The sequence below is a fragment of the Gossypium arboreum genome, chromosome 4 (assembly GCF_025698485.1).
Source record: "Gossypium arboreum isolate Shixiya-1 chromosome 4, ASM2569848v2, whole genome shotgun sequence".
Taxonomy (NCBI): Eukaryota; Viridiplantae; Streptophyta; class Magnoliopsida; order Malvales; family Malvaceae; genus Gossypium; species Gossypium arboreum.
In genome coordinates, this window is record NC_069073.1 from 92,802,706 (window position 1) to 92,829,384 (window position 26,679).

Here is a 26,679-nt window from a genome sequence, read left to right on the forward strand (position 1 = left end):
CTAATCCCGTATTTGCTACATCGATCCTAGAACCGGCTAAATCGTAGCTCTGATACCAATAAATGTAATACCCCTACCCGTATTCATTGCCGGAATAGGATACGAGGCATTACCGAGTTTACTTAATTAAATTTTTTTATATTCAATATAGCCCTTTATAAATATCTAACCTTCCTCGCAATATTAAATCGAGACCAATCCACATCAACCAAATCAATTCAACATATTTTCAAGATAAATTCATGCATATTTATAAGATAACGTCATCACATATCTAAAACTGTGTTTGTTAACCATACTAATGGCTAACTTTACATTCATTTCACGTTAACATTTACTTTGTTAGCTTATACATGCCATTGATTTCCAAAATAAAGTTTCTTTATATACCAAATCCTCGAGGTTGATAAAGGTGATGTGTCTCCCACCAAATCCGACCTCCGAGCTCTTAACACTACAAAACAGGAAAAGGAACGGGTAAGCACCTTGTGCTTAGTAAGCTCATGTAATAAGAATTATACTTACCTAATATTTTCAATACAATACAATAAACATCCATATATCCATTCAATGCATTATTACCCTAATATGCACAAACTCAACATTCAAGTTAGTACAATAATTTCCATGTACCAATAATATATACTATGATTGATGAGCTCGTCAATATCATGATTTCCATTTCCTTGTTATTTTTCCATATTTATCCCGTTGAATTTCTTGGAATTTTCGATGGATTTTCAGAGGTACACTTTTAGTGTACAATTCCGGGTCTGTCAATTCATATTCATGTGCGCACATATCCATTTCAACGAGCACACTCATGAACCTCAACTTGCGCATAGGATTACCACCCAAAGCTAAATCCTCGCAATATAAACTCATAGAGTATTGTTTGGATTACCATCCGCACTAAATCCTCGCAACGATAATTACTCTAATGAGCTTGGATCCGAATTACTACCAAAGCTAAATTCGCACTTATTCAGACATTCGTCCGGCTAAATACATTTTACACATATTCTTCTGGAGGGCTATATCAGATAGGATCACCCGTCCGTGCTAGATCCTTTTACCGCCAATTCCTTTTCGAGATCCATCGAATTTTCCTTTCATTCAACCGGATTTCTTTTCATTTTATCAAATATATCAATGTTTCATTAATTTTCATACAATGAACACTCAAATCATATTCACATCAATAACATACAATCTCAAGCATTTAAGAATATAATTCAAGTTACATGAACTTACCTTGATACTTGTTTGTAAACAAAGAAAATCTACTAATCCCGAACTTTTTCCTTTCCTCGATCTAGCTTCAGATTTGAATCTTCTGGATCTAAATAAATAAATTTAATTATCAATTTAATACATTTCATGTTCATATGCAACATTCTCTATAATTCAACTATTATTTATAGTTCATTCAAAGCTGTCTACTTGATTCATAGTCACTAAATTATTTACAACTTGAGCTACGGAACTCCAAATTAAGATCCATTAATTTTACCTGAAACTAGACTCATATATATTTTTACCATAAATTTTCAGAATTTTTTGTTTATCCAATCAGTAGAGTTTATTCTTCAAAGTCACCCCTTTTCTGTTGTCTAACAGTTCTGACCCTTCTTCACTAAAAATAAATTATCTCTTTATACAGAATTCAAATGATGTTATCGTTTGTTTCTATTAAAAATAGACTCATTCATAATTCTATACATATAAATTTAAGTCCATAATTATTTGTATTAAATTTTTTATAATTTTTCAAAGTCAGAACAGGGGAACCCGAATTCATTCTGACCTTGTCTCACAAAATTCATTATATCTCAAAATTTACAAATCCATTGCTTACAATATTTCTTCTATGAGAAACTAGACTCAATAAGATTTAATTCCATATTTTTTCATCTTCTAATTCTATTCCTACAATTTTGGTGATTTTTCAAAGTTAGTCTACTGCTGCTGTCCAAACTGTTTTAGTGCAAGTCGTTTATTACCATTTTTCCCTAAGCTTTTAATAAATGATAATTTCGTCCCTACTCAATTAGCCTCTCAATTGAGCTGATTTTCTCAATTAACATTTTATTCTATCACCTTAAACTAGTTTACAACCTTTAGGAATCAGAATTTCAGCAATAGACTTTAATTCCAAACATTTTCACAATTAGGTCCTAAAAATCAATTTCCATTAAAATTGCCTAATAAATCATCTCATAAACAAATTAAAGCTTTAATTTCATTCTATTTCATCATAAACTTACAGAACTCAACCATGGTGACTTTCAATTTCATCCATGAAATCAAAAACTAATGAATTTAATACTAGGACCTAGTTGTAAAAGTCTTAGAAACACAAAAATTACAAGAAAAAGGAAAGGATTAACTCACTTGGTGCAAAAATTATGAAATACCAGCTTAGAAAACCCTCCTATGGCGTTTTTAGCTGCTGGAATTGAAGAGAAATGAAGAGAAATCTAGATATTTCCTATTTAGTCCTAGTTTTATTTAGTTAATTTTGTAATATTCCAATTTTACCCTTAATTTATCAATTTTTCTGCTAATTTCATACCCTTGCCGTCCATCCCAAATAAATTTTGGGTCTAATTCCTTTTAAATCCTTTCTCATTAGATTCTTAAGCTATTTAATCATTCTAGCAACTTTTACACCTATTACAATTTAGTCCTTTTCATTTAATTGACTACCCAAACATTAAAATTTCCTAACGAAATTTTAATACCACACTAATAACATTTCATAAATATTTATAAAATTATTTTTGACTCGGTTTTACGAGATAGAGGTCTCGATACCTTGTTTTTACCCAATTTCTTCAATAATTTCTTTTTCTATCTAATCACTAAATCGATAAAATTTTTCTATTAATATTTTCATACGATTTTCCTATCATATCAATTTTCAAGCAAAAATATTGAAATAAATTTCTCTTTAAATCGGATCTATGGTTACGAAACCATTGTTCCGATAACCTTGAATTTAGGCCATTACAAGGAGGAGGTAATTTTTCAATGATTTCTTTAGATTTATCAACCTCAATCCCTTTACTAGAAATTTTATGTCCTAACACAATACCTTCTTGAACCATAAAGTGAGATTTTTCCCAGTTAAGTACAAGGTTCGTTTCCTCACATCTTATTAGAACTTATTTAAATTTTTAAGGAAAAGATGGAAAGAGTTACCGAATATCAAGAAATCATCTATAAATACCTCAATGATATCTTCTACGAGTTCGTCAAAGATGGCCATCATGCAGCGCTAGAACGTAGCAGGAGCATTACATAATCCAAAGGGCATTCTTCGATAAGCAAATGTATCGTATGGACATGTGAATGTCATTTTTTCCTGATTTTCAAGAGCTATTGGGATTTGAAAATAGCCAAATAGTCTATCTAAGAAGCAGTAGTACATGTGTGCTGATAGTCTTTCCAACATTTGGTCAATGAATGGCAAGGGGAAGTGATCTTTTCTCGTGGCATCATTTAGCTTCCTATAGTCAATGCAAACTCTCCAACCTGTGACTGTCCTAGTTGGAATTAGTTTATTCTTCTCATTGGCTACCACAGTCATGCCTCCTTTCTTAGGAACAACTTGCACTGGACTTACCCAAGAACTGTCAGAAATAGGATAAATAGTTCCAGTATCTAGAAGTTTAATTACCTCGGCTTTAACAACTTCCTTCATGTTGGGGTTCAGTCATCTTTGAGCTTGCACACATGGTTTATATTCATCTTCCATTAAAATTTTTTGGGTGCAAAAAGAAGGACTGGTCCTTTTAATGTCTAAAATTTTCCAAGCTATGGCCTTTTTATGTTCTTTTAATACTTGGATTAATTTCTCTTTCTCCTTGGGTTGCAAGTTAGAAGTAATAATAACTGGTAATGTAGAATTATTTCCAAGGAATGCGTATTCCAAGTGATTTGGTAATTGTTTGAGTTCCAGTTTGGGAGGTTCTTCAATAGAGGGTTTTTGCTTAAAATCATCATTCCCTTTAATGTCCTTATATTCTGCTTGTCTTTGGGAAGATTCATTGAAGTTCAATTTAGCTTTTATTTTACCTGTCTTGGAATCATCGTCATCTATCTCCTCTCCTTGGGCATGGCACAGGTCCAACGTGTCCTTATGTATGATTTCCTGAAAAGAATCTTGAGCAGCATGATCAATAGAGTCAATAAAATAACATGAGTCATCCTGTTCCCTAGAAAATCTCATGGCATCATAAATTTTAAAAACGATTTCTTCGTCACCTACTCTAAGTACCATTTTACCATCACCCACATCAATAACAGCCCTAATAGTGGCTAAAAATGGACGCCCTAAAATTAAAGGCACTTCAACATCTTCATCCATCTCAAGCACAAAGAAGTCAACAGGGAATATAAATTTATCTACTTTTACAAGTATGTCCTCTATAATACCCCTAGGATATTTAATAGATCTATCAGCTAGTTGAATACTCATCCTAGTGGGTTTAAGTTCCCCAAGACCAAGTTGTTTAAACATTCTTTATGGGATCAAATTAATGCTAGCACCTAATTCAGCTAGTGTCTTATCAACGTTAAAACTACCAATTCAGCAGGGTATAGTAAAACTTCCTGGATCTTTTTGTTTGGTTGGCAGTTTGTTTTGGAGTAAAGCCGAGCATTCCTCGTTAAGTTCCACTATAGATAAGTCTTCAAACTTCCTTTTGTTTGTTAGGAGCTCCTTTAAAAATTTTGTATATGTAGGTATCTGCGATATAGCTTCAACAAAAGGTAAGTTAATATGTAGTTGTTTAAAAAGTTTAAGGAATTTACCAAATTGTGCATCCATGCAGTTTTTCTTCAACTTTTCTGGGTATGAAATTGGTAGTTTATATTCCTTCGGCATTGGATTGTCATTGCTTTCGGGTTTTACCTCCTCTCCTTTGCTTCTGTCAGCTTCTTGTTGTGGCTTCTTTTCTGATTCAGCTAACACTTTCCCACTCCTCAGTGTAACTGCTTTCACATGTGCTTTTGGATTGGGTTTGGTGTTACTAGGTAGATTTCCTGGTGCTCTTTCTGAAATCATCTTAACCAGTTGTCCAATTTGAGCTTCGGGCCCTTGGATCGATACTTGTTGATTTTTGAGTGCCGTTTCAGTACTCTTAGACAAGGTCTATTCCTCCTCTGAATAAGAGCTTAACTTGAATCAATATCCTGAAATATCAAAACTAGAATTAAGAACACATAATTAAGAACAAGTCAAATATTTATCATACAATTCAGATAATAATAACAAGATTCATCTTAGTTTCATTCCCCTTAGGTATTTAGGGGTTTTAGTTCATACTAATGAAAGAAAACATCTCAAAAGAATAAAAATAACAAAACATAAGAAAACCCAAAACTCCTGAGGGAATTTGAAAGGAGATCTTCAGTCTTGGTGAATCCGGCTTTTGAGATGGATCGATCGGTTTTCCTTGAGCAATTCCTTGCTTCCTCCTGTGCGTCCCCCCTTTTCCTCCTCCTCTAGAGTGTATTTATAGGCTTTGGAATGCCTAAGAGCCCTCAAAAGTGGCATTTTCTAAATAGGACTCTACTTGGGCTCGACAGGGACACGCCCGTGTGACACGCCCGTGTGCGATTACTTCAGGCCGTGGTCAAGCCTGTTAAATAGGCACGGGCGTGTGGTCTACCCGTGTGAGTCGTGCTTCGATTCTTCCAAATTGACACAGCCGTATGGTCTGCCTGTGTGAGGAAGTTCAGGCCATGTTGATTTCGTACGTTGGCCCATTTTCTCCGTCTTTGGCCTATTTCTCGTTCCTTTCACTCTACTCTACTCACCTAAGTATAAAACATGAAATTAAGGCATTAGGAGCATCGAATTCACCAAATCTAAGAAAAAATCATACATGAAATGTGCTAAGCATGGGATAGAAATATGTATAAATTACGGTTTATCATTGATATACATGAAATATAATTTGTTATAATTGTATTGAATTTTATGTTAATAGAAATTTGATGGAATATGATATTTAAAAGAAATGAGTGATTACCGAGGATATGAGATCTTGCATATGATTGTCCTGTTTGCATGAATGGCTGTGCTAAGAGATAGCACAGGTACGTACTCGAAACTCATGAATACATGTTTGACATGTGAAATGAAATGGACTTGTGAAGAGAGTGCAAATGAAATAAGTTTCAATATTGTTCAATTAATGGACACAAACGGTGATTTTTGGTTGATGAATTGAGATTAAATGAGGAAATCTCGTTGAACCTTCAGAATAAACAAAAACGTGGTGCTAAGTGGATATACCACGGTTATACGTGTAACGTGGTGCTAAGTGGATATACCACGATTACACATATTGATACATGTAACGTGGTGCTAAGTGGATATGCCTCGGTTACATATATTGATTCATTAATGTGGTGCTAAGTGGATATACCACGGTTAAACATGTGACGTGGTGCTAAGTGGATATGCCACGATTACATATATTGATTCATTAACGTGGTGCTAAGTGGATATACCACGGTGAAACATGTAACGTGGTGCTAAGTGGATATGCAACGGTTATACATGTTAATTTGAAAAGTGGCACTAAGTGCGTATGCCACAATTACATGTTAACCAAATAGTGTGGAGCTATGTGTTAAAACCACCGGATATTATTACTTTCCAAAGTGTTCACCGGGAGAAACAAGTTTGCTAAATGAAATTTAACGTGAAAAAAAATGTGAGATAATACCAGAATATGAATATATGAGTTTTGAATTATGAGTTAGATATGTGATTGAATTTTTGATAAGATGAATACAGATAAGTATTATCTTGAAAGTTGATAATAAGAAATTTTAGTGAAGGAATGAAAATTGGAATAAATAGTCTAAAACAGCAGCAGGGGAGTGACTTTGAAAAATCACCAAAAATAAGTGGAATGAGATATGGAATTAAATCTTATTGAATCTATTTTCATATAAAAGAAAGATATCAAACAAAGGAATTCTATATTTTGAGATATTTATATTTTTGTAAGACTGGTGCAGACTGATTTCGTGATCCCCTACTCTAAATTGTAAAAATGATTAAAAATTGTAGAAAAATAGTTAAGGAACATAATTTATATGGTTGCATTCCTTATTGAATTTGTTTTCATAATAAAGAAACTAAAACCTCATTTGAATTTTGTAACAAAAAATAATTAAATTTTAGTGAAAAGTGGTCGAAGCTGTCAAACAGCAAAACATGGGAGACTTTATATAATAAACTGTACTTATTGGCTGCACCAAAAATTCTAAAAATTTTATGGTGGAAAGATAAATAAGTCTAGTTTTTGGGAAAATTTATGGATATTAATTTGAAGTTCCTTAGCTCTAGATATAAATGATTTAGTGATTGTGACTCAAGAAAATAGCTTAACCAGAACATGTGTAAATGTACAATTGGGATAGCTTTACTATGGAAAGCATGTTAGTAAATTGCTTATTATTTTCATGCGAGCTTACTAAGCTTAAAGCTTACCCCCTCCTTTCTATTTCTTTTAGTGTTGTCAGGTTAACTCGGGGTTGGAGATCGTCGGAGGCAGCATCACACTATCAAGCCAACACCTTGACAGTATAAACACATATGCTAGAATTATCAAGTGAGTAGCATGTATAGGGACCTAGTTTTATAACATGTGTTATTATAATTTGGCCAAATATATTGGTCTTTAGTGAGCTAATGATTCTGAATTATAAATTAGCTATTCATGTTATGTCTGATATTGGTGATGTGCATATGCTTGTTTGCCATGCATGGTTGGTAATATGTTATGTGCTGTTGTAAGAATGCCATGCTTGTGTCTTGATTGTGAATATATAATTACTCAAATATGCCATGTCAATTGCTATGAAAATGTATAAGTGTATGTAGGTAATTAAGGGTGACAATTGGCTTGGAAAATAGCCTTGAAATTGACCACACGGCCCAATCCACACAGGCTTGTGACTATCCGAAGCAAGAAAATTAGTTAAGTTGCCCAAAGATTTTCAAAGTTCTTGGTTTAGTCCCGAACCACCCCAATGTATGTTATAGGCTTCGAAGACCTATATAAGAGACGATATGCATGTGTTCGAGATGTTTTAATTTTTGGTGAAATTTTATGGTCTGGTTTTGCATGTTGTGAATGTTTAAGTCCGGTAACGCCTCGAACCCTATCCCAACGTTGGATACGGGTGATGGGTGTTACAAATAGCTTTATGCTAAATTTAGTTAAAGTGAGTTTTGGCTTCTAGAGGTCAAATTTTGGGGGCAAATTGTTTTGGGTGATGGTATTCGAGTTGACCCGAGTAAGATTTTAGTAATTGTTGAATGGAAACCGCTGAGGAATATATTCGAGGTTAGAAGCTTTTTAGACTTAGCCAGTTTTTACAGACGATTTGTTAAAGGATTTTCCATGATTGCTACTTCGATGACAAAGTTGCTAAAGAAGGATGTTAAGTTCGAATAGTCAAAAAGGTGTCAACAGAGTTTTTAGAAGTTGAAAACATTGTTGACTGAGGCACCTGTTTTAGTACAACCTGAGCCGGGAAAAGAATATGTGATCTATAGTGATGCATCCTTAAATGGATTGGGCTGTATGCTTATACAAAAAGGCAAAGTGATAGCTTATGCCTCGAAGCAATTGAAACCACATGAGAAAAATTATCTGACACATGATTTGGAGCTAGCCGCCATTGTGTTTGCGTTGAAGATTTGTAGACATCATTTGTATGGTGAGAAATGACATGTGTATACGGATCATAAAAGTTTAAAGTACTTAATGACTCAAAAGGATTTGAATTTACGATAAAGGAGATGGTTGGAATTGTTAAAAGATTACAAGTTAGTGATTGACTACCATCCAGGAAAGGCGAATATGGTCGTCGATGCTTTGAGTAGGAAGTCATTGTTTGCTTTAAGAGCCATGAATACTTAGTTGACCGTATCCAATAATGGTTCGATTCTAGCTGAGTTGAAAGTTAGACTAATGTTTCTACAGCAGATTTGTAAAGCTTAGAAACGTGACAGTGATTTACAAGCTAAAAGGGTCCAGTGTGAATCGGGTATTGAATCAGATTTTCGGATTGGTTCCGATGAGTGTTTGATGTTTCGAGATAGGATTTGTGTTCCTAAAGATACTGAGTTGATTCAGATGATTTTTCATGAGGCACACAGTGGCTATTTATCAGTTCACCCCGGTAGTATGAAAATGTATAATGATTTGAAGAAATTGTATTAGTGGCAGGGTATGAAAAGAGATATTTCCGAGTTTATTTTGAAATGTCTGATTTGTCAGCAAGTAAAAGTTGAAGACCAAGTACCTTCGAGTTTACTTTAGCCTGTGATGATTCCTGAGTGGAAATGGGATAGAATCACTATAGACTTTGTGACGGGTTTTCCCTTGACACCGAAAAAGAAATATGTCATTTGGGTTGTGGTTGATAGGCTAATGAAGTCGTCTCATTTTATTCCAGTACGTGCCGATTACTCACTTGATAAGTTAGTTGAATTGTACATTGGTGAAATTGTTAGATTGCATAGAGTGCCTATCTCGATTATATTGGATAGAGATCTGAGGTTCACTTCGCGGTTTTTGAAAAAGTTGCAAGAAGTTTTAAGTAAAAAGTTGAACTTTAGTACCGCTTTTCACCCGAAAACTAACGGTCAATCTGAACGAGTAATTCAGATTCTTGAGAATATGCTCTGGTGTTGTATTCTTGAATTCGAGGGTAGTTGGGAAAATATCTACCTTTGGAAGAATTTGCCTACAACAACAGTTTTCAGACGAGTTTGAAAATGGCGCCTTATGAGGCGCTGTACAGTCGTAAGTGTCGAAAATCGTTGTATTAGACTAAACTCAGAAAGAATCAAATTCATGGGGTTGATTTAGTCAGAGAAATCGAAGAAAAAGTAAAGGTAATTCGTGATTGCTTGAAAACTACTTCGGATAAACAGAAATCCTACGCGAATTTGAAACAAAAAGAGATTGATTTTCAGGTTGGTGATAAGGTATTCTTGAAAGTGTCACCATGGAAGAAATTTCTCAGATTTGGCCGAAAAGAAAAGTTGAATATGCGTTTTATTGGAGCGTATGAGATTATTGAAAGAATAGGGCCAGTATCATATTGGTTGGCTTTGCCATTTGAACTGGAAAGGATTTACGATGTGTTCTATATGTCTATGTTGTGCCAATACCGATCAGACTCTTCACATATGGTTTCACCGACAGAGGTAGAGATTCGACCTGATATGACTAATGGCGAAGAGCCGGTTAAAATTTTAGCTCGGGAAGTCAAACAGTTGAGGAATAAAAGTATAACTCTTGTGAAAGTATTATGGAAAAGACATGGGGTTGAATAACCTACATGGGAACTCGAGGAAACCATGAGAAAACAATACCCAAACCTTTTTACTGGTAAGATTTTCGGAGACAGAAATCCCTAAGGGGGGAGAGCTGTAACATCCCGATTTTGGGCCTAGTCAAAATAGTGGTTTTGAGACCAAAAATCTGAAGTAGAAATAATTATTTTATGAATGTGTTAAGGTCTATGATATGTTTTCCTGATTGTGTGAAAATTTCATGAAGAAATTTTATTAATAAAGAGTCAAATTGGACATATGGGACTAAATTGCAAAAGTTGCAAAATATGTTATTCTAGAAGTTTTAAGCATGAAATAGCTATGGATTATTAACTAGAGATCCTTAAATAGCAATTTGGCCAATTTTTATTTTTATGAACAAAAAGGGGCATGAATAGGTAAATTTTGAAAGTTTAGTAAAAAAGGCATTTTGGTCATTTGGTTAATAAAAGAATTAAAAGGTAAAATGAAGCAAAAATCATGTCCATCTTCAACCTCTTGTACCGAAAATTCTAAGGAACCATAGCTAGGGTTTCTTCACTTTCCAAGCTTGATTGTAAGTCAATCCTAGCCCCGTTTTTAATGTTTTTTACATTTTTGAAGTCTTCGTAACCCGATTTACTTATTTCTAGCCATATTTTGAAGTAGGGTTCATGTTTGAAATTTGACCCAGGTGTGACTGCATGTATTTTGATGTTTCATGGTAGATTATGAAAGTTTGATGTGTGATAAACATCTTTTACTAAGTGATTTTTGATGAAAACACCTAAAAATGACTTTTTTATATAAAATTTGTAAAAATGGGTAGTAGAAATGTGATTTGATGAAAACTATGGGCTGGTACAAGCATGATATAGGTTCAGCTAGGTATGGATAACAAAGAAAATGAGTACATTTCATTTTACGAACCTAGGGACTAATTTGTAAATATGTAAAATTTTAGGGGCAAAACTATAATTTTGCCATAATATGGTTGTTGGATTGATTTGAACAATATAATAATTAAATGAGCCAAATTTTCTATTATAGATTAAGAAAAACGGAGTCCAAACCTAGATTGGGGAAAGAGCAAGATTTTGGACTAAATCGAATTAGTTGTCCATATTTTATACCGAGGTAAGTTTGTGTGTAAATAATGCAACTTTACATTATGCATTTAATATTTTGTTATTGCATGAATAGTTTAATTATCGTTATGAATACGGTCGATAAGGATTCGATGTGATAAAATTCCCTGTTGAACCTTGGGAATAGATAGGATACAAATGTCATGACATTAGGGTTACGTGTGATTTCATGTAAGACCATATCTGGGATATGGCATTGATATTTGATTTCATGTAAGACCGTGTCTGGGACATGGCATTGATACGAGATATCGTGTAAGACGTGTAAGACCATAGCTGGGCTACCGACATCGATATATATGATCCCATGTAAGACCATAACTGGGATATGATATTGGCATCTTATTATGTGTATGAGATTTTTTCCGGGTATCCTTTAGTATTCTAAGTAGTTCAACGGGTAATTTGAAGATTTTGCCAAAGATATGAAAAGCTATGATTATGTTATGAAGTCGTACAGGTACGTAAGCAAAACTCATGAGATATGAGCTCGATTTATGATGCATTACTGGTAAAGATGCAAATGAGTAAGATATGCATATAATCATTTGATGATTATGTGCAAAATTATAACATGCTATGTGTATGTTAATACATGTTTAATGTTGCTTATTATTTACATGCAAACTTACTAAGCTTAAAGCTTACCCCCTTTTTTTCTTTTATTCATTTTAATGTCGCCAAGCTAGCTCGGTGACCGAAAGTCGTCGGAGTATCGATCACGATGACTTCCGATCACTCAATTAACTTAGTCATTTGGGTATAATTGGTTTTGATATTTTGAATATGGCATGTATAGGAGACTTGGTATTTTTGTTTATGTGTCATATTAATTTGGCCCAATGCGTTAGCTAATAATGACTTGACTATTCATTTTGTATATGGCCATGAGATATGGTTCATATTGATTATTGGGGTGTAAACCTATTCATAGATCCATGCATGTGCTAAGGTCATACATGTTGTGGTTAAAATTATTCGGCATGGTTGAATTGTGAATGTGATCATGGATGTTGATGATGGAATCGTGAGTAAATGGCATGATGACAACTAAGATATGAATGTGTAAAATGGAGTAAATTGATGTTACATATTGCATGTAATTTGGTAAACTTGGCTTAACAAGGTACAGTAACATGAGCATGTATAAGTTGATATGGTGTTGCCATGAACATGACTTAATTGATGATGTTTAAGCACTTAATTATGCCATGTTAAATGCCCTTGATATTATGTATGTGTTTGAGCAAATAAGGGTGGCAATTGGCTTAGAAAATAGCCTCAAAGTTGTCCACATGGGCATGTGTCTAGGCCGTGTGTGACACATGGTCTGCCCCCATGGGTGTGTGATCCGGCCGTGTGTCCCCTGCACCTTAGTTTCGAGAAATAGAATGCCTAGTAGTAAGCACACGGCACGAGACACGGTAGTGTGAGAGACACGGCTTTAGGACATGGGCATGTGCCCTAGCCATGTGAATTCTGCACCTTATTTATGAAAATTCATGAAAATTAAATTCGCCACACGGCCTAGCACACGAGCGTGTCACTTGGCCGTTTGACCCTATTTTGTTGATGACGTCATAAACAGAGTGTTACACGGGCTAAGAACACGGCGTGTCCTAAGCCACACAGGCGTGCGAGACCACACGACCTACCCACACGGGTATGTGACCCTCAAAAATAAGAAAATTTTCTAAGTGTTGGAAAGTTTTTTAAAGTTCTCGGTTTAGTCCCGAACCACCTCTAATGCATGTTTTGGGCCTCGTAGGCTCGTTTTAGGGACGATATGAATGTATGAGAAAGTTTTAAATTTTATGCCTCGTACCCTGTTCCGGTGTTGAATATAGGTAAGGGGTGTTACATCTGCTTATTTGGAAAGTTTAGTTTAAGATTTAATTGTTTAGCATTGTTGTCAAAAATGCTTTTGAGAAATAAAATATCCATTTTAGACATGGTATTATAAGGTAACAAATATGCATTTAAATAATATTCAAATTAGTTAATATTATGATATTTTAATAAGAATATAAAAATAATTTATTATAATTTGTTGTTAATATGTTAATATCTGAAATAAAATTTTAAATTTTTTAAGTAATTAATAATATTTATTTATATAAATTAATTCAAATATATAAACTATATTAATATTAAAAAATAATCAATAAAAATTTAAATATATAATATTATATATTTAAAATAAAATTCAATTGAAAGTAATTACATACCCAATATAAACATTATATAATATTTTTATAAGGGTTAAAATTATCTTTTGTTCTTAAAAAGTTTTTGCCAAAAGTAGAAGCTAAAAAATCTGCTTTTGCTTTTGGGTTCAAAAAGTTTTTCAAAAGCACTTTTAATTTTAAAAGTTGCCTATTTAGTATTTACTTACGGCTCCAAAAGTGTTTTTAATTTAAACTAAGCCTTAATAAAGTTCATAAAAGTTTTAAAGAAAAATTATCTGTGAGAAGAGATATTAGATTTCACAAATAAAATTAGAAGTTGACAAGTGTCGTTGAGATATATAATAAAATATTAAAATAAATACTTTTTAAAATAAATATTATTATGAGGGTAGTATTATCTTTTCCTTTAATTTAAAAAATAAAAAAAATTACAAATCTTGATATTTGAATTTATGTTGCTAGCACCTATAAATTCTTTTATTTATATATATTAAACATGACAAGATTTCAAGCTCCTAATTGACATAAAGATTTAAATTTTTTGACACATGCTATACCTATCCTGTTAACACAAAACAACACAATTTACATATATGTATTCATTCTTTTATTTTAAATTAATAGAAAATAATACATTAAAATTATAATATGTTTTAGGAATGGTAAAAAGAAAAAAAACTTAGAAACTGACGGATTTTGATGGATTCCATTTTATAATGTCGATTTTCTCTTTTACTTAAATCAAGTTCAGAGTGAATTAAATTTTAAAACTAGACACGTTAAGATAGGGATTCGGATAAACCTGTGCCGTCTCAAGATATTTACAAGATTACCTCTATTATAATTTTTAATTACAATTGAACCCCTCAATGGAAACTCTCTTGACCGTGAGTTTTATAATTTTTTTTTTTATTTGTGTAGTGATGAGAAAAGGGTTGATAGTTTGTGTGTTACTTGAGGTGTGGCTTTTGCATATTTCCCCTTGTTTCTATAAATTTCTGCAACACCAAAGCTTGGATGACTGTAAAATTCTCCACGTTGAAACTCGTATATATTTGTGTTGCTTAATGGTTAAAAAAAAATCTGACTTATGAGTTCAAACATACTTGTAATTATAAATGGTGCATCAAAAATTTCTAGTAACATCAAACTAAATGATTTAGTTCTTTTATAATTACAAATTTTGTATAATGTAATAAAATAAGTTCTGGTTGGAGTCGGAAGCCGAGTCGATTTTTTCATAAAATGTTGGGTCAAGGGTCGAAACAATTTTTTTTTTTTAATGTAGGTGGAGTTTCAATATTTGGGTATTTCCTATAAGAAAAATAATTGAAAAGGATGAAAGTAGTAAATTGTAAGTTTGGAAAGTAAGAGCAAATTGCTTAATTTGGTGGTGGAGTGATGGATAGAAGATTAGAGGCGATGCTGCAAATGACAAAACTCTTTGTTGGTAATGAAAGAAACAAGAGAATCGAATCCCCTTGGAAGGAAGGGCCAGCTTAAAAAACCAAAATAAATGAATTTTTTAAATATTTTTATAGTTATTTTTAAAATTTTTAAAAAATTAAAATATATCACAATACTCTTATTTTTCATAAATTTAAAATTTAATCATTATTTTTATTTTTAAAATTTAATTTTTTACTTAAAATTTAAGTTCAATTGTAGACACTTTAAATTTTAAAAAATTAACTACGTATCATTTTAAAATTTTAAAAAAATTCAATGGCCAACTTACGAAAATTTTGTAATTTTTTAAATTATACATTTTAAATTTCATCTTAACAATGTTATTAAATTATTTGAGAGAATCTAAATTTCAAAATTAAAAAATAAATGTTGCTTTACTGGTAATAGTACTCCAATCATGTTGGATTTTTCCGATTAATGACGACACCTCACACACAGAGGATTCCAGCCCACTTTTTTACGCCACGTATTAAAAAAGGAAAAGAAGAAAACGAAAACCCCAAATTTCAAAGTCCCTACTTCCCATACGGGGATTATTCTCCCGCACAAAAACCGAAAAAGTTTTTTTTTTTTTCCTTCTTTTTCCAACATTTTATTTTCCTTCAATCTAAACGAAGAAAATAGAAAATTTCCTTTTTCTATCATAGGAGTAGCTGCAAGATCTGCTGATCCAGCTGAATCTAATCGAGGAATTGTTGAAATTTTTAGAAATTATGTCCTTTTAGTTTTTCCTTATCTAGATTTTGGAAGACAAGGGAATGGGGGACAAGGAGGAGGAAGAAGAGTGGACCGGGACTGAGAGCGGGGATTTGACATCGGAAGACGAAGGAACGGAAGATTACCGGCGGGGCGGTTATCACGCTGTTAGAATCGGAGACACTTTCAAGAACGGTCGTTACGTTGTACAAAGCAAGCTCGGTTGGGGCCATTTCTCCACCGTTTGGCTCGCTTGGGACACTCACCGCTCCGTACTCTTTCTCTCTTTCTCTCTAGCAGATCTTGCTTCGTTTCCCTTGTTGATCACTTCAATTATGCCTACTATAATTAAATCTGCTTAGTTTACTGAAGAAGTTTGCCTTTTAGCTCTATTTATTTGGTTTATTTCAATAATATTTGATAAGACTGTTTGTGATCCTTTAATTGAAGGAAAAGCATCTAAAGAAGAACCTTTATCATTTCATTTGTGTTAATATCGTGTTAAGACTTTTTGCCTAGAAAACAACGGAGAAAAATATAATGGATTGTAAAGAACGAATAAAAAGCGTTCGTTGCCACTCGCAAGTAGTCATTTGTTTGCTTGATCAATTTTGACTATGAAACAGCAGAAAAATCACTAAGAAATGTAGTCTATTCTCTTTTAATTTTAGTTAAATTGTTTGATTATGTTATATTTAATAATTTGTTTTTAAACTACAGTGTTATGTAGCTTTGAAAGTACAAAAAAGTGCCCAGCATTACACTGAGGCAGCGATGGATGAGATAACAATCTTGCAACAGATTGCGGATGGGGATAAAGAGGATAAAAAATGTGTGGTGAAGCTTTTGGATCATTTTAAGCATTCAGGTCCGAATGGGCAGCATGTTTGTATGGTGTTTGAGTACTTGGGAGATAATCTTTTGACTCTCATCAAGTACTCTGATTATCGTGGCATGCCTATTCATATGGTTAAGGAGATATGTTTCCATATTCTAATGGGCTTGGATTACTTGCATAGAGAGCTTTCCATTATACACACTGATCTGAAGCCGGAAAATATTTTATTGTTGTCAATGATAGATCCGTCCAAGGACCCTAGAAAGTCAGGTGCTCCTCTCATCCTTCCAAATAGTAAGGACAAGACGGTGCTGTCTACTAATGGGGATTTGAGTAGAAATCAGAAGAAAAAGTTTCGGAGAAAGGCTAAGCGAGTGGCTCAGGGATGTCTGGAGAAAGAAGTTATTGCAGAAGGTGATGAGGATCCTGAAACATCTTGTGCAGCTAAATCATCTCCTATTGCGGATTCTGTTGAATGTGCCACTAGTTCCGGCAATGCCAATAGAGTCTCTGATGCTGATGGTACAAAGGATTCTGGTCAAGTAAGTCAAGTTAATAAGAGAGGAAGTCAATCCACAAGGCGGAAACTGTTGGCATCAGTTGACTTGAATTGCAAATTAGTTGACTTTGGGAATGCATGTTGGACATATAAACAATTTACTAATGATATTCAGACAAGACAATATAGGTGTCCTGAGGTGATCCTGGGATCTAAGTATTCTATGTCGGCGGACCTTTGGTCATTTGCTTGCATTTGTTTTGAGCTCGCAACGGGTGATGTACTCTTTGACCCCCATAGTGGTGACAACTTTGACAGAGATGAGGTATTTTCTTTATAACAATGTGATCCATTTTATGCTTTTTGCACCATAATGATGTACGTGTTTGTTTCTAAGTTTCTCATCTCTCTTAATGAAAGTTCATTCCAGATGTTGCATTTGGTCTTTGAAGGTACAGAGAAGCTTGAAAACCTAAAAAAAAATTATTTCCTTGATTTTGGAAAGGGGAAAAAAATCTGTGTATCTGAAAAGGAAAAGAGAGGCTATAAACAAGGACAAAAGTACGTCCTTTGCATGTTATATTGCAGTTAAACATGGAGGCATTTCCCTTGAAGATATTTTGCATTTTACATATCTTTAATAGGAGAATCTCATTGGCTTAAATGCTAACATTTAATTATTTATTGTACACAACAAAACTTTGTTAGCCTATTTGTTTTTCTAAAAGAAGGATAAGAAATGGAAAGGGAGAAAATAAGAGAGGTGTGATGAACTGAAAATTTGTTTAACGGAGAGACTTAGTAAGTGTTGTGTCAGAAAATTTCACTTCACTTTCTCCAATTTACTTTATTCAAATTTGATGTAAATTTAGGATTCATTTTAGGTGTTAACCTATAATTAGAAACAATAGCTGAACAGAATGTAAGCTCATCTATTTTTGAGACTGCTGAATTGTCATCATAGTCTTGGGCAACCATTAGATTTTCTACTCAGGTTCGAGTTTGAAAAGTGCTCTCTTGTAGCTCAAAATACTGACTGGTTGAATAGAATAAGTGGATTACCTTTAATTGTTATTATAACTTGTGGAGCATCAAGAGTTTGCCAACTTAATCATATATAAAATTTTGTATTAGTTATCTATATGCTGTGTATGCATGTTCTCATGTACTCGTGTGGTCATGTATGCAATCTCATTTGTATTGGTCGGATTTGTCTTTTCTCGTGTTTTCTTGGCTAACCTAACATTTGGCTGCTAGGCATATTATGACTTATGAGTTAAGCTCTCTGTTTCGTTTGGCCTCTCTAAGGGTGTAATTGATTGAGTGGAAAAGTGGAAAGAAAATAAATTTTGAATGTGCTTGGTAGGAAAGGAAAGTGAGAGGAAAGAAAATAAGAGAGAAGATCATTTTTCAACATAGTTTATGTATGATCCATGTTCCATTATAGGAGAACCCAAGCTGTTTTTCACCTTTAAAACTGAATGTGTAATGAAAAGCATGGAGTGTTAGGGAAGTTGTTATTCTACCTTGCAAAATACGTACATTAAAATTCTTATAGAAGTGCTTTGGAGCCAACCTTAAAGTTAAGAGGCTGAAGGTTGGGTGTAGTAGGAATATCTTGATTTGGCTTTCATTTGAACAAGCTATAAACTTGATATATAGGTTTGGATGAACATAACGTTTTAGCTCTTATATGTTCAGGACCACTTAGCCTTGATGATGGAACTTCTAGGAATGATGCCACGCAAGGTGAGAAATTTCATTTCTGCCTGCTAAGAAATCTGCTGTGTCATACTCCTGCGTTTAACAGAAACTATTTTGGGAATTATGAGTAGATTGCCTTGGGTGGCCGTTATTCACGGGACTTCTTTAATCGATATGGTGATTTGAGGCACATACGAAGGTTGCGTTTCTGGCCCTTGAATAAGGTCCTTGTTGAGAAGTACGAGTTCAGCGAACAAGATGCAAATGAAATGACCAACTTCCTGGTTCCCATCCTTGATTTTGTACCTGAGAAGCGTCCCACTGCTGCTCAGTGCCTTCAACATCCATGGATCAATGCAGGCCCTCGACATTTAGAGCCATCAAAGTCTTCATCGCATAATCGAGTTGTGGATGCTAATGTATCTGTGAAAAAGAAGTCAGAGATGGATGAGAGAGAGGCAATGGAAGTTGGAATGGGGAAGATTGCCATCAGTGCAGAATCAAAACCTGCCAAAGATCTCCAGTCTAGTTCGAAATCTGTCATGGCAACAGCTACTTCTTCTAGGTAGAACTCTCATCTACTTTTCTAGAAGCCTGCTCCTTTCAAAATTTCTTGTTAGACTAGTTTTGTGCCCCCAATCTATATGCAGGACATGTAATTCTTTCATAACATTTTTTCTTACAAAATATAACTGAAATTTCATTAAAATATGTGTTGGAAATTCAAGATGAATTTGCACTCGTATAGTGGGTATTTGTCTTTTTATATATATATTTATGCACGTGAATTTATTTTGCATCTATATTTGCACTTTCCCTTTTGTTGTAGTGGCCCTGAGTTGACTTAAAATTTGAACTGATTTAGTATAATAAGTGATCCAACTAATATTAAATTAAAAGCATTTGTAATTGAAAATTGGAAGTAGAAAAACGAATCATAATTGATAGCATCAAAGATCCTATAAAAAATGGTTGGCATTTGTAAAATGTCTGCAGAATTTGCAATCTTCGAAGACTTTAACCAAGGAACTCATCATTGAAATTTAACACACTTAAAATAGCTAGAATATACCTAAAAAAGAAAGAAAGGAAAACAAAAACAATAAATATTTGATATTTGGGTCTGATTATATATATTTAAATATACATAAATATATGCACACTTTTGACCCTCTTTCACTCAACCCAGACCACCATTGGCATTGTGAATGAATATAGGGTTTCAGTTCCGCTAAATTAGACTTAAGTCTTTTATTTTAATTGGCGTTTTTAGACGGTTTTTTTAAATTAAGGAAATAGGTCGATTTTTAATTTTATTAGGGTAAGAGTTTATTTAAAAATTAGAGTTTAGGGTTTTAGGAGTAAAATTGTGAAAGTTTAGGTAGATTTGAGGGGTCTAGGATGTAATAACGCGTCTCAAAACACATATATTTCATATATCATGTTGGATAGGACCATTATATCAAAAACTCATTTTATGAAAGCCAAGTTTCAGGGTGACATTGCTTGATATGGTCACAGGTTGAAGTCTAAGTGGGGGTCTCAATCGGCGACCGTGATGCGGTCACAGGTTCGAGTATAACCAAAGGCTAGTTAACGGTTGTTATATGGTCACGAGTTCAAGCTTTTTAGATACTTGCAAATGATGCTTTATATATACCATACATAACATTGAGGTCATAATCATAAGGAAAAACAAAGGGTTTTCTGGTGTAATCAACGTACTTTTTTTTTTCTATTTCCAAATAGTCAGTATTTTTAACCTTTCATTCTTATTCGAAAGCTGACACCGAAGTGGACACAAGAGGGCTCTCAAACGTAAAGCGGATGTTCTAGCACAATATAAATCAAACTCGGGTCAGTGCGATAGTGGTTGTAGTATTAATGATTTGTTTAATAATGACAACCATTGTCACCTCGAAAGGAGGATCACTTTTACTACACTACAACAATCGCTATCCACCTGAGAGTTCTCTTACATCTACGACGGTGCTGTCCTTCGGATAAGAAGGAAGGTTAAAGATACCTGGTGCATGGAATTTGAGAAAAAAATTACTCTGATTATAGCGAGAAGCCCCAAAGCTTTTTCTTATGATTATACCTTCAAAATTCTGTATTATATTTATAAGGCAACATCTTCGGGTATCCGAAAAGTTTGAACTTGTGCCTGCATAATGACGGTTATCTGGCTCCCCCATTATACTTCGATCCATTACCTCATAACGACCATTGATTGAGACCTCTACGTAGACTTCCCCCCGTGACCGTATAAAGTAAAATCACCTCGAAACTTGACTTCCACAGGATAGGTTTCTGAGGTAATAATCTCATCTCGGTAGGATATATGAAATGTGTGCATCTTGGAGTGATATTGCATCAACGACAATTCAAGAATACCTTAAACTAGAAATTTTATTAGCAACAAAAAATTTTAACACTGAAGCGAACCACAGAGATTTTTTTCCTTTGCGATTTCACCCCTCTTTTTTCATACTCCATCTCTCTTGGCCTCCATCCATCCACTTTACAATATTTCTCTCTCGGTTTTCTTCCCCAGTTCAGTGTTAAAAATTTTCATCGCTAATAAAATTTTCGGTTTGAGGTATTCTCGAGTCTTTGTTGATGTGATATCGCTTCGAGACACACATTTCATATATCTTATCGAGATGTGACCATTACCTCAGAAACCTATCTGTGGAAGTCGGGTTCCAGGGTGATTTTGCTTTATACGATCATGAATGGAAGTCTACATAGAGGTCTCAATCGACAGTTGTTATGAGGTAATAGATCAGAGTATAATGGAAGAACTAGTTGAAAGTCGTTATACAGGCACGAGCTCAAACTTTTCGGATACCCGGAGATGTTGCCTTATAAATACCATACAAAAGTTTAAGGGTATAATTATAGGGAAAAATTGTGGGGCTTACCACTATAATCGGCGTAATTTTTTTCTCCATTTCCACGCAGTCGGTATCCTTAATCTTCTTTTTTATTTGAAATCCGACATTGTTGTGGACGCAGGAGGACTTTTAAGCGGACAGCATCTTTTGCGGTGCACTAAAGGTGATGCTCCTTTCGGGGTGACAACTATTGCCGTTATTAAACAAACCATTAATAACTACAAATGCTACTGCGTCGACCTAAGTTTGACCTCTACTGTGTCGAAACATTCACTCTCTGCTTGAGAGCCCTCTTGTGTCCACTTCGGTGTCAACTTTCGGATAAAAATGAAAGGTTAAAAATATTGACTACCTAGAAATAGAGAAAAATTACGTTGACTACACCAGAAAGCCTTCCGTTTTTCCCTATGATTATGACATCAATCTTATGTATGGTATATATAAGACATCATTTGCGGGTATACAAAAAGCTTGAACTCGTGATCAAATAACGACCGTTAACTGGACCCAGTTATACTCAAACTTGTGATTGCATCACGGTTGTCGACTGGGACCTTCACTTAGACTTAGACCTATGAACGTATCAATCATTGTCACCTCGAAACCTAACTTCCATAGGATAGGTTTATGAGTAATGGTCCTATCTCGGCATGATATGAAATGTATGTGTTCTGAAACTCATTACAGCATCCTCGACCCCTCAAATCTACCTATAAACTTTCATAGTTTCATTCTTTAAAACCCTAAATCCCAATTCTTAAAAAACCCTAACCCTAACAAAATTAGAAGAAAAAAAGACCGAGGAGAGAGAGTGTGTTGGACGCACTTTCACACATACTCTCTCCAAAATTAACTTATTTCCCTAATTTTTCTAAAAAAAGCCTAAAACACCAAAATGACATATACGTCTAATTTAGGCTCCATTTGTTTGCCAGTAAAATGTTTTCCGGAAAATGATTTCTGGAAAATGATTTACCTTTCTGGAAATAATTTGCTTTTCTGGTGTTTGAATGAATCTGTGCAAAATATTTTCTATTGTTTGACAAATTTCCTGAAAATATTTTCCGAAAAAGTTGTTTTTACATATATTAATAAAATTATATATATATTAATAAATTTATATTTTAAATTGTTTGAGCAACCATTAGTATTAGCTTATCTTAAGAAACTAACATGACATTAGGCTTGAAATACAAAAAAGAGTCTCCTTATCCTTGCCTCTTATATCCAAGCCAAACAAAGCCTGGATCCAGCTCATGCACACCAAAAGACAAGATGGGTAAACACAAGACGCAGGTCTAAGGATCCAAATATACTCATCCATTATATCATGGTTCTTATAGATAAAACAACATAGACTAGTAATAAATTGCATATATTATGGAATGTCAAATTGCATCAGATGAGTTAAATATAACCATGGATACTTATAATGGCATATTTCTAAGACATAAAAAAGTACACTTCAAAAAATGTTTATTTGTGTTAGTAAGGAAATTGTTATTACAAGCAGTATAACTTGCCCAAGGGATGAACCATAAAACACAATAATTATTAGAAACCTGGACACAGTGGCACCCTAAAAATAGAAAATGTGACTACTTGCTCCAAAGCAGCAAAATCCTCATTCTATTTGGTAGAGTAAAAATCATGCTTCTTCTCCAAGATATTCTCATTAGCAACAATCAGCTTCGAGAGGTAGATTGAGCAGAGTTTTTCATTTAAGTTAACAAAAAGATATTCTAATTGCTGTTTTTCATTTAAGCTAACTCAAAAACATTGGTTTGGGAGGTAGATCTGCCTTCTTGGCTTTCTCGGCTGTTTTTTTCTTATGGAATTCCTCCAACTGCAAGAAAGGAGGGATCAATTGTAACAGTACTTGGTAAACATACTCTAAATAATTATTTGTTCATTTGCAAAAACCCATTTATGTAATAAAATCTAACTGAAAACTTTTATCACAAGCATAAATCCAGAGTAAAAATTATACAAAATCCAATCAACCAAATGGACAGTTTATGAGAATATTAACTTTTCAAACTATGTAAAAGGCACAACATTCAAAGACAACACATAGAAATCTAGAATGAAAGTTCTTTTTGTTTACCAGCCCTAGTTAGTAGAACATGAATGACTACTAAAAAAAATCAGAAGAACAGTTCTAAACAACCAGAACAGATTCAACACATCACAAAATAGAAGTAGAAATAAAACACTTCACTTAGGCACAAACGCATATAGGCAACCTTAAACTGCAATGCTATCGTTATGCAACTTAAATACACTCTTCATCTAAAATCACTGTTATTAATGTGTCAAATGCAGAGAAGCTTCATATTTTCCAACTTGAATACAAACAAAAGCATGAAATGAAAAAAGTGAACTTTCAAATCCAATTTATGAAGAAAAACCAAAAAAAAATTGGTCATATTTTTAGCTCCAATAGCAGCACCTTATGCAGTTGCAAAGATTTAAGGCATAAAAGCATTGAAATTCCCAAAAGGTGTAATCTAACAAAATAATTGATTCCATATACCATCAATTACAGACATGATCTACCAAAGAATTGCAAGATAGTGCAAATATACTATAGATCATATATGAAAATACCAAAATAGACTGCCAATTCTAGTCCTATTCCGAAATCGATATCCAAAATAGCTGATTATATAGTAACCAAACCATTTACTAGATTGAAAATCATATTTCAAAATAGAAAGAAAACATCAAATTAATCGATAAAGGGAAAAAATTAAGAACAAAAAGATGTACCCGGTGCTTCCCAGCTTCTAGATGCTCTTGTTTCCGTGAAGAATGCAAGGCCTGAGCCGACGCCATTTTCATTTTACCCTTTCTCTCTTTTTTTTCTTTTTTTTTTTTTGAATTTAACGATGAGAATCCAAAATCAGCAGATGAACAAGGAAAACTTTGGAATATTCAAGTGCCTAAGATACCTGAATTCACAAAACTATAGATTTCAAAGCTAAAAAGATGCATCAGCTTTGAACAATTGGTAAAACACAAGAAAAAAGAAAGGATACTTATGAAGTAGATTCAAACCATTCTATGCTAAGGGATTAATTATAAATCTGAAACCATTTTAAAAGTAACAAGACTCACTGACATTCAAAGAACCCTCTCAATGGCTATGCTTTCAAAGGGTTTCTTCCATTATGGTTTTTTTTTCTTTTCTTACTATTTTCAAGATTGACCTTTAGTGAACTCTCTCAATGTCTACAAAGATGATGGATTTTACTGTCAAAATCATTTGATTTGCATTAATGCCTTAATTTTTTTTTTCTTTTCAAATAATTCGATCTAGTTGCTACTATATTAATGTTACAGCACACAATTTTGCAAGGAAGAAAACTAATTTACTGAGCATCGATATACTTGAGAATTGATCATAATTCATAAATTAGGTAAATAATTTCCTATAATTTTCAGAATTTTCATATTACTCGTTGATCAATCCACGGTTTCTCTCAACGATTTCCTAAATCTTTATATGTTTCTCCAAATTCATAATCTTTCTTACTAGGTTATTGATTTTTCCTTAAGTGTTAAGAAATCATGCACTGTAATGCCTAATTGACAGGATGAAATAAACAATAATTAAGAACAGAAACGAAAAACAAAAATAGTAAGCCTACCTTGAGAAAAAGATGAGGATTGAACCAAACCTCATCAACAAAAGAGAGGAGAAAATCTAGGAACGAAGGCCTGAGATAAATCAGAGTGTTGGCGGCGAGAAGATTGGTGGTGACCGATGGCTTCCACGGCAGCCGGTAATATTCGTTGACGGCGTGAAGAGCCAACAACAGCAGCATTCCATGAGACACTACTCCTCTCCTCCATCTTTCGCTGTCTATTGGCTATGGTTTTTGTCTGCAATTTTCAGTTTGTGAATCAACAAAAAAAAAATTCAATAAAAGGTTAAAAGAAAGAGAATCTTTCGTGCTACATATGTTTAACATTGCCTTTTCCAGACTCTTCCTTTAGTTTCTATCAGTAAATTTTTCTCTTTTGCAACCCAACGGGAAGGGGAAAGGGAAGGGGAAGGGGAAGGGGAAGAGGAAAGGAGAGAAAAATTTTCCCGTATTTTGGAAAATGTCTTACAGAATAAAAAAGTGTAAGACATTTTCCCCAAAAGAAGGCTTATTTTCCCATGTTTTGGAAAAAATTGAGTTTATTTTCCACCAAACAAATGGTGGAAAATGATGAAAATATTTTCAAGAAAACCAAATACAAGCAAACAAACTGAGCCTTAGCGTTTGAGTTTATTTATTGAAAAAAAAATTAAGATTAGTTAGTTAAATGAATCAAGTCATATTTGGTTGTTTATGAGCAAGCTTTTTATTCAATTTATTATTTAAAATTTGTTTATTGCTTGATTGCTATATAATTTATAATATTACTATTTGTCAAAACCATTTTTTTGAAAAAACGGGAATCGACTTTTTAAGATAAAATGTGGAGTTGCCACCAATTTTTGTTTTGGTGTGATTGGGTCACCTTAATAAAATATTTTATTCTATTTAAATCAATTTTGGCCTACGAAATTCGAGAAAATGAGTTCGGGAGTCGATTACGTATGAGGAAGGATTAGCACCCTCACTACGTCCAAAATTGGTACCAAATTGATTAAACACTGTCCTTATGTCCAAATTTTAAAGCTATTTTTGAAATATAGTTCCCTTTGAAGCATTTGAATGGCTCAATTTGGTCGTCAAAATTCTCTTGTTTCAGAGGAATACAGCATCACATCCAGCACGATAGGACACAATCCTTTATACCCTCGAAAACATGATAAATTTTGACTCCCAAAAGTTTATATGTTGAAAATTACAGAAAGATGCCCAATTGTTTAGTCCAATG

General features: G+C 33.7%; 1 protein-coding gene and 1 long non-coding RNA gene across 2 annotated transcripts; one reads left to right on the forward strand and one right to left on the reverse strand.

Annotated features, from left to right (window-relative positions):
- The first annotated feature begins 15,629 nt into the window (after positions 1–15,629).
- On the forward strand, positions 15,630–19,610 carry LOC108460515 (uncharacterized). Its single transcript, XM_017760029.2, has 4 exons — positions 15,630–16,132; positions 16,581–17,522; positions 18,899–18,946; positions 19,033–19,610. The coding sequence occupies exons 1-4, from the start codon at positions 15,923–15,925 to the stop codon at positions 19,468–19,470; spliced, it is 1,638 nt and encodes a 545-aa protein (XP_017615518.1). The 5' UTR covers positions 15,630–15,922; the 3' UTR covers positions 19,471–19,610.
- A 3,631-nt stretch (positions 19,611–23,241) lies between these two features.
- LOC108458401 (uncharacterized) lies at positions 23,242–26,060 on the reverse strand. The gene is made up of 3 exons (XR_001867286.2): positions 25,455–26,060; positions 24,574–24,755; positions 23,242–23,647 (listed from the first exon to the last, which is right to left on the reverse strand). It is a non-coding gene; the product is annotated as an uncharacterized LOC108458401 (long non-coding RNA).
- Between the last annotated feature and the right edge of the window lie 619 nt (positions 26,061–26,679).